This window comes from Meleagris gallopavo, chromosome 1 (genome assembly GCF_905368555.1).
Source record: "Meleagris gallopavo chromosome 1, MGAL_WU_HG_1.1, whole genome shotgun sequence".
NCBI classification, from domain to species: domain Eukaryota; kingdom Metazoa; phylum Chordata; class Aves; order Galliformes; family Phasianidae; genus Meleagris; species Meleagris gallopavo.
Window position 1 is genome coordinate 74,995,491 of NC_139404.1, and position 9,349 is coordinate 75,004,839.

Below are 9,349 nucleotides of genomic sequence, written 5' to 3' on the forward strand. Positions count from 1 at the left end.
ACCTACTTCTCAGGGTACCAGATACAGCTGCAATATCAACATCCTGATGGTTCTTTCAGTGAATTTGGTAGCAGGGATGAGTACGGTAATACTTGGTAAGCCCTGGGTTCTCTCCTTTCTGTTCTTCTGCTGTCTGAGAGCTTTCTGCTTCCAGTATGAATCCCTTTTTGTCCTATTGGGTACAAAGTCTTCCAAATGTTTTTTTGTGTAACCCATCAGTATATTACTTCTTTTGAGATAAAGGATGACACTGAACTGATAAACTAAGAATAGCCCAACAGTAGGTGAGGAGGGACCTGAAAGTTTCAAGCTCGCACTTTTATTTGTTTTCCCCATCTACTGCTTATTTCTTTCTTTTTTTTTTCTTTCACTTATTCTTCCCTCTTGCTCATTCACTCAATCTTTTTCTGTTCCTCTTTTCCCTCTCTCATGCCTTTTTTCTGCTCTCTCCCCAATCAGGCTGACTGCATTTGTGGTCAAATGCTTTGTCCAAGCCAAGCCATACATTTTCCTGGACAACAGAAGCATCCAAGCTGCTTTCAATTGGCTGGAATTCCACCAGCTTCCGAATGGCTGCTTCACAGATGTGGGCCAACTTTTCCACACAGCTATGAAGGTAAGACCCAGAGAATTTTGAAAGAAAATTCAAAGCAGTTCTTGCTGGTAATTGCTTTATCTCACTTTTCTGTTTTGTTCTGCTTTCTTGCATGGCAGAAAACCAGGGGTAGGTGTGATGTTTCCTGAATAGTTTCAGGTATTTGTATATCACTTTTCCCATCTTTTTGGATATTTATGCTTTTTGTAGGGAGGTATGGATGGGAAAGTTCTCTTGGCTGCCTACATCTCTGCTGCTTACATGGAGAGAGGAGATACACCAGAGGTAAATACAAGGATTCTTTGCTATACTTTTGCTTGAATTCTGAAGAGCTTAGTGGAGTCATTGAAGCGGGAAATAGCGGGAAAACCTTGGAGAGGTTTGTGAACAAAGTAATTGGCCAGGAGATGATGAACTTACCACTTCTCAGGAAGAAGCCTCAACTACCCCTCAAGGAGGACTTTGTTGGCAGGAGAGAATATGAGGTTAGACTGCTACAAGGGAAGAGCCACTGTTATCACCTATCTGAACGTCAGTAAGCCTTTGACACAGTCTCCCAGAATATATCCTTCTCTCCATATTGGAAAGATATGGATTTGATGAGTGGATGTCTGACCGATGAGGAACTGGTTACAAGATCATACCCAGAGAGTGGTGGTCAATGGCTCCTGCCTCTATTCTGAGCTGGTGAGAACTCATCTAGTGTACTGTGTACAGATGACAACAAAAATGATCCAAGGGATGAAACACCTCCTGCACAAGGACAGGCTGAGAGCTGGGGCTGTTCAAGAAAAGACTCTGCAGAGACCTGGTAGCAGCCTTTCAGTATCTAAAGGGGTGTTACAGAAAAGAAGGAGACAGACTTTTTAGCAGGGTCTGCTATGATAGGACAAGTGGAAATGGTTTCAAACTAAAGAAGGGAAGAGTTAGACTGGATATAAGGAATAATTTTTTTGCAATAGGAATAGTGAGGCAGTGGAACAGGTTGCCCAGAGATGTAGTGGATATTCTGTCCTTGAAGACATTGAAGATTAGGGTGGGGCAGGCTCTGAGCTACTTGATCTAGCTGTGGATGTCCCTGTTCATTGCAGGAGAATTGGACTAGATGACCTTTAAGGGTCCCTTCCAACTCAAATGATTCTATGATTCTACTGGGAGCTACTGGTGCTCATGTCTAGATACCATGCCTATTTCCTGGACTTGTGCTGCTCAGTCCTGCTCCCCTCAACAACTTCACATCTCTTGCTACCCTCTGCACTGTTCCTGCTGAAAGCTAGGAATGAGATGTTAGAGAGGAGAGTTAGGTGTGACTACCACAGCCAAGTGAATAAACATGACATTTGTAATGTGTTTCATCTTCCCAGAAACTGGAAATCTGGGAAAAGAGTGCTAGAGAGACAACATGCTGTAAAGTAGGGCAGTTGGAATTGTACATCTAGTTAATAATAATAAGGGGGAAGTCTTGCAAGATCATAACTAATTACTAGGCAGTGGTACTGGCAGTTAAAATATATAATCAAATTGATTATAGCATTGCTATAGACTTGGAGAAACAAAGTTCTCTGGAAATAAGTGAAAGAAAGCTGGAAATCAATTGTCTTTCTGACAAGTGTCTCTCAGGCCACCTTTTTCACTTAAAGGCACTCAAGGATTGGTAGAGGTTGAGATTAGAGTGGGTTAGTTGTCTCCATCACTGGAGGTTTTGAAGACCTGACTGGATAAACCTCTGAACAACCTTGTCTCATCTCACAGCTAACCTTGCTTTGAATAGATGTTGGATTGCCTATCCCTCATAATTTGAATTATCTGTCTTTTGGTAATTCCATGAAGTGTCTGAGTTTGGCTGATCTGTATAGAGGTGACTTTTCATGAAACTGGATCACAAGTATTTGAAATGTACTGTCAAATGTAGCAGAATGAAATACAAATACAAGGACCTTCATTCTGGTAGAAAACTGAAGAGGGGAAATCACTAAGTGCTGTAGATACACAAATATTGAACAGGCAACCACTCCAAGTGTTTGGCTCGTGTGGAATGGTGCATGAATGCTGGAATGAATTCTGTGTCCTGCCAACAGTACAGTATTTCAAGGGAAGCTTTAAGTCCCACCGACCTAGAGAAACTGAAGAGCTGAATTGAACCCAGCAATCTTCCAAGCATTTGCAATTGTGTGTTGTTGCTCTTTTGTTCAAAGTAAGATGTGGTGGTGCTATTCTAGTAGTAAGGGAATTCATTTCACTGAGAGAAATCCATGATCATTTGTGGAACAAACCTCTGTCAGGAGCCTTGCACCGAGGGCTGAAGACACTGCTTGGGGGTGCTGAAGTGATACAAAGAGAAAATGCAGTCTCAAGTACAGTGATATAAGGGTGAATATATGGGTTGCTTTCTATGCAGCGCATACTAATGCATTCTTCTGCTTGTGTAACTCAGTGTTTGCACGCCTCATGTGTTTGCATGTAACCAATATCAATGTAACTCTTCTCTGTAGAGTACAGTGGTGCGCAAGGCTCTGGGGTGTATCATTCCTTCCCTTCCCAAAGCTGCCAGCACTTACACACAGGCCCTGCTGGCCTACACCTTCGCCCTGGCAAAGGATGAACAACGCACACAAGAGCTTCTTTACATACTTGATCAAAAGGCAATCAGAGCAGGTATGGGAGTCTTATTGCCAGACAAACATCAGAAAAATGGTAGGTGACCCTTCTGAGCCTCTTGGTTACGTGCAAGCTGAAAAGACTGTACCCTTACTTTCTACCCTTTTGGTCTTCATTTCTGTCCTTCATCAAAGATAGTTTTTTAGACAGACAGTCTGCTAGCCTAAGGTATGTTTTGGCAATATTGTGCTGTGGGTGCTAATTTCTTTCAAAGCTTTTGACCTTTTGTGGCACCCAGAGTGGAGGTTGTGCTCTGAAAGAAGTTGACTTTCTTAAGCAGAACTGCAAAGTGCTAAACAAAGCAAATTAGCAAACTGCCTAACTTCTTGTTACTCCCTGATTGTCAGGACCAGCTAGTGGGTAGCTAGCTAGTATCAGTCATCTAGTGTACCTGGCAGGAAAATGGAAAAATCAGATGCCTGGGAGATATGCTGATTATTGGCAAGTTACTTTTTTGCTATCACTTTTATAAATGGGTCTTCAATGTATAATACATAGTATTGGGTATGGTCCTTGCACACACACCTCTGTGCCTTCTAGGCCTCAAGATTTCTTTCCTGGTACTCCTCAATGTTATCTACCTCCTTCCTTTTCCCAGGTGGGCAGATCCATTGGAGTCAGACCCCATCCAAGACGCACAGCACTGGCCTTTGGTCACAGCCACTATCTGTGGATGTGGAGTTAACAGCTTATGTCCTTCTGGCCCTACTCTCCAAGCCAAATGTCACAGAGGCTGACTTCACCACAGCCTCTGGCATTGTGGTCTGGCTCACCAGACAGCAAAATGCCTATGGAGGATTTGCCTCAACACAGGTAACTCAGGGCTGGGGAAAGTAACAGTGCCTGCAAAAGATCTCTGCAGAATCTATGCAAGTGTGAAAAAAAAAACAGAGTGAACACTTTGAGGAGAAGAACCCTTGTATACAAGGTTCTCAGGATGGTGAATTCAAGTGTCTTTGGTCCTCAGAGCTGTGGAGCAAATGTGTACATCTGTTTCTTCCTTTTCAGGATACAGTAGTTGCCCTGCAGGCCTTGGCTAAATATGCAGCACTGACACACAACACAAAAGGGGTTGCAGAAGTGATGGTGAGGTCCCAGAGAATCTCTGTGAGGAAGTTCCAAGTTTCCTACCGGAATCGGCTTTTGGTGCAGGAGATGGCACTGACAGAAATCCCAGGAAAGTTCTCAGTGCAAGCCCATGGCAGCTGTTGTGTCTTTACCCGGGTAGGTTACCCACTTCCCATGGACATTTCTGCTCATCATCAAATTTAATAGTCTCTATACAAGGAAATGAGCGTTAACTGTGATTTACTTCCAGCTTATTGCCAATGCAGCAAACCTGTGAGACTGAGACATAATGTGTCAAGAAGTGTTGCTTCTGTGACTCTTTTAGTATGGGAGGATGGAAACCTTGCATAGTGGTTCCCTGCTGTATGCTGAACTCACTTGATCTCAAGGGGGAGGGAGAGGACAAGTAGTCTCAGTTGGAAGGACCATGGAATTTTTCAATCCTGAATTGCCTTTATTTCTGGTACTGGGCTGAGTGTGCTCTCTGAATCTATTTTATCCAGTTAGCGTGGTACATACCTTGAGGATTACTATAGTCACAGAAAAGGTATGACAGATGATATGAAACTTATTATCCATGTCTTATTCTGTCTTTTTGTCTCTCTCTGCAGACGGTGCTGAGATACAACATTCCCTCCCCACAGGTTTCCAAATCCTTTGCCTTACAAGTGAAAACCAAGCCAGATAATTGCACTGAGGATGATGCATACTCTGTTACTCTCTATGTCAATGTCAGGTGACTTTGAAGACACAGGCTCATAGCCACACTTGGGGCTAGGTATGGCTGGAGAGCAGAGTGGTACTTGGCTGCAATGGAGGAACCCAACAGTTGCAGCAGAAGGGCCATATGGCAGATGGAAGGTGTGGGAAAGAAAGATAAGGTGTCTCTGAGGAAGAGGAAATGGAGAAAAGTTCCAAAGTCTTTTGTTCTTGCCAGGGAGAGGAACAGAAATAGTCACCTCAGATTAGGGGTGCTCACAGTAGTGCAGCCATTGTCTACCCCATATGAGCTACTGCCTGGCCACAGTTCTGGCTGTGCTGCCTGGTTCAGGGTCCTGCATGCAGGGTAGTATGATGGAGGGAAGGGAGAACTGGGTGAGACCCTTCATTTGATCTTCTCCCTCAGGTACACTGGGAAGAGAGCCATTTCCAACATGGTGATTGTGGAAGTGTCCCTACTGACTGGATTTGTCCTGGCTGCAAGATCTGAGATGTCTGTAAGAAGCCTGGAATCAGGATGATGATGTTGTGTCAGTTGGACCATCCACACCCAAGGGGAAGGGAGATTGCATAGGAATGTGTTGCTTGTCTCTATCTTGAGCAATTTCACCATCTCTTCCCTTCTGTCACACAGAAACATGAATACTTACTGTTGTCTCTTACCTTGATCCTTGAGGATGGTGATCCTTCTGGCTCAATTGTCTCAGTATATCCTTGACAGCCACATAGCCTAGACTTATGTCCTTGGGTTTTGCAGGAGGTAAGGGGCCCAGCAGAGAGATCAGCTTGAAGGGGTAAAAGCCCCAAATAAATTCATCAGTATGTGAATAAGAATCTGCTTACACAGGCTTAGATAAACCCTGTTGGGATTTCTCACACTTTCTTTTCTAAAAGGACCAACTAAATTGCCACACTTGCTCTCCTATTCTAGTCACATCATTGGTATCCTGTGAGAAGAACAGAGAAAACCCAAGCAGGTGTTGCCATCTACTTGGACAAGGTATGTGTGTGTCACTATAGAAGTTGCACTCCACTATAGGAGTGGAGTGCACTGGAAGAGCTGTGTGGGGAATTGTGGCCTGGGCTAGCAGAGCAGAATTCATCTTGAAGTCTTGCATTTGACTCCACAGAGTTTTTTACCTATCTTCAGAATCAAATTTAGGTGAGGAATCAAAAGAGCAGCTCAAAAATGAACTGTCATTTGCCTTTCTCCCTCAGCTGAGCCATATGTCTGAGACATATGTCCTGCATCTGGAAAGGGAAATTGGAGTGACCAACCTGAAGCCAGCATATGTCAGGGTCTATGACTACTACCATCCAGGTGAGTGTGGTACTATGGGCTGCCAGGGCTCTCTGGGTATTTGTGCTTGGCTTTGTACGAAGATAAATTCTGTCTTTCCTGTCCTATTGCAGAGGAGCAGGCCCTTACTGATTATAATGTTTTCTGCATCTGAGGTAGGTGTGTACCCCACGAAGATTTTTTACTGTTCCCTTCCTCAACCACTATACAGATCTAGTAACCTCATTATGTTTCTTCTCTTGCTGCCTGAGAAGAACCTTGCAAACCACTGATTCAGCATGTTCCCTTTATTTAGAACTTCATCTGGAATTTCCTGAGCCTCCAGGGATTTTATCATCTGTCCTCTGTTTTCTGGTTTTGTCATTGCTGTACTGCTCTGTAGGTGGGACATGAAATGATTAACATATGCTCTTGGTATGAAGGACTAGTCATGCATTTTAAGGATTCTCCAAAGGATATCTGGGCTGGTATAGTGCATGGGCCAGCTAAATAACAGTGCTTGCAGACGGTTTGCACTGTGACAGAAGAAATTCCAAGCAGAATTCAAGGTATTAGTTTTAGTTTACACTATTTGGGTATGGAATAGAATCATAGAATATTCCAAGTTGGAAGGGACTATGACAGTCATCAAGTCCAACTCCTGACACTGCAGAATGTTCCACCTTTTTTTCTGGGAAAAGGCTGAATTAAGACAAGGGTACTTAATTAAACCACAGAAGCACTGTCCTTGAGAGTCCTTATTGAGGATCTGGTCTCCATAGCTGCTAGCATCCCAGAAATAATAACTTTGGTTATGCTATTTTCTCTCTGATTTGATCCCTCTTTTTACTTTCATTTCTCCAGAGACATGGCCTGCTCTCTTACTGTCCACTGTTTCAGCCCACAGGAGTTCTACTAGTGGGACATGCCCTAGGATGGAAATCACAGTTTCTGGTATGCTGGGGCATGCGTCACCTGGAAAGTCACATCTCATGGACTTTGATATTGGTGCTGAGGAAGATCTCAAATTGGATTTCGGGATGAAACTCAGGCCATGCCGTGCTGCTCATCTTGACAGCCATTTTTGGGTGTATTCTTTTGGGTGTCTGATTAATTCTGATTGCTTTAATCCAGGGATTTTCTTGCTTGTAAAAAGAAAGAAAATAAAATATAAATCATAAATCTAGGTACTGTGGTGTGTATTTGTATTTTATAACAGAGCATATATAAGCTATACTTTGGAGGAGAGTGCAGAAGCAAACTTATGCAGAGACAGTGTAGGTGAAATGTGTACTTGGCATTTATTTCTTCCAGCACTTGTTTGGGCCCCAGCAATATCATGCAGACATCAGTACGGGTTGAGGACTCTAGCCCTCCCTGAAGACCGACCCCACTAAATATTGTGTGCTACACACAGATGTAGCTCAGTAGTAAGGTCTTGCTGATAAAAAGCAAGAACTGCAGTCCATGAAGTCTGTACCTTGTATTAATATGTAAAGAGCACCACTGGCTACAGCTCTGGCTCTTGTGGAGAGGGAAAGACTCAGCACTGCCAATGCCACAATGTTCTAATTATGTGTTTTGTAGTATTTAGCAAAGCACAGGCAACAGATGTGATAAAAGTCCTTGCAATATGGAATAGAGTCTTACTGGCAAAGCAACTACTGTAGTGGTCATACATATGTATATATTGTACCTACTCCTTATTAAGCTTAGGAGGTAGTTCATGATTGAATAGGAGGAGTTCACACCAAACAAACAACAACGTCTAGAATATAGTGACATTTTTGTCTTGCTATTCATTGTGATTTCTATGCCCACTTTATTAAGAACTCTTCCAGTTCCTTCAGAACGTTCTTTTTCAGACTTAAACTGTAAACTTAAACCTGTAGTGTCTGGCTCCTATGGAGCATTTACAAGGAGGTGGCTATGTTTCAGCAAGAAAAAAGTAAATACAGAGAAAAAAAAACACCACATTGATAAAAATGCACTAATTTCTCTATGGCCTAGCCTTTACCTTCCCTGCTTAGAGCTGAAGATATCAAACACTGCATTCATTTGTTTATCCTTCACAAAATTGAGAGATTTAAGTGATTCATCCTGGAGACTTAGTGCATGCTTCCACCTGCCTTGTGATCAGCTCTACTGACTACCCCCAGAGACACAAATCCAAGCCTTGTCCAGAGGAGAATAACCAAGATGGTAGCGGGGCTGGAAGGCATATTCTGTGAGGAGAGGCTGAGGATACTTGAGATGCCCAGTCTGGAGAAAGCTGAGAGATGACCTCACTGCTCTCTGCAGCATCTTGAGGAGGGGAAGCAGAGCAAGGTGCTGGGCTCTGATACTGGGAACTGACTACAGGCCAGGAAAGACACAGAGCTGCACAAGGGGAGGGTCAGACTAGATATAAGGAACGTTTCAGAAGCACTCACTTCCTGGGTGCCTCCTGGCCAGGAGTAGCTGGTGATGGTATTGGTAATGGGAGATGGAGTTGAGGCTGAGTTGGATGAACTGTGCAGAATAAGACTGTGACTTTGTTTTTGCTGCTCCAGCACTTGTTTCATGCTACTTTCATTGTCGGTGAGTTAGATTGGGTTGTTTGTTCAGTATATGAGTTTCCAATCAGTAATAAGTCCAGAACTTCAAAAATATTTGAACTCCACTCACGTAAAAGAGTAGGAGCCAGGATTCCTGGCTTTGACATAATGAAGCTGTATGCTGTTGAAAGGGATCTGGCTGTACCCTGAAACAATTGTGGGTCTACTGTGAACAAACAAATGTCATGTGAGATTGTTCAGCAGGTACTCTCTGTACTTTTTAAGAACCATGGAAAGAAATTAAGGGCAGCCTAGTGTCAAGAGTGTTTTACTTTCTTTCTCTGGTTCCAGTTGGTTTTTTTATCCAGGTGCACTTTCACCTTTTTTTTCCTCAACCCTTCCCAAAAAGAATCACCTAGCTGAAAAAAATGCCCCAAAGAAAATAAATATATTAAAAAACAAGATAAGTTTTATTTTTGCCCATTCCGTGAA

The 9,349-nt window shown here is 43.1% G+C and overlaps 1 protein-coding gene across 1 annotated transcript in view; it reads left to right on the forward strand.

The window, feature by feature from the left end:
- Positions 1–7,506, forward strand: part of LOC100542775 (alpha-2-macroglobulin-like protein 1) — a 61,596-nt gene extending 54,090 nt beyond the window's left edge. The window contains exons 23-33 of the mRNA XM_085218150.1: positions 14–95; positions 460–616; positions 806–880; positions 3,088–3,250; positions 3,852–4,066; positions 4,262–4,477; positions 4,933–5,057; positions 5,448–5,538; positions 5,973–6,041; positions 6,260–6,362; positions 6,455–7,506. Of these exons, the coding sequence (XP_085074276.1) occupies positions 14–95; positions 460–616; positions 806–880; positions 3,088–3,250; positions 3,852–4,066; positions 4,262–4,477; positions 4,933–5,057; positions 5,448–5,538; positions 5,973–6,041; positions 6,260–6,362; positions 6,455–6,495 (1,337 nt within the window). The 3' untranslated portion in view covers positions 6,496–7,506. The remainder of the gene's footprint in view (positions 1–13; positions 96–459; positions 617–805; positions 881–3,087; positions 3,251–3,851; positions 4,067–4,261; positions 4,478–4,932; positions 5,058–5,447; positions 5,539–5,972; positions 6,042–6,259; positions 6,363–6,454) is intronic.
- Positions 7,507–9,349: the final 1,843 nt, after the last annotated feature.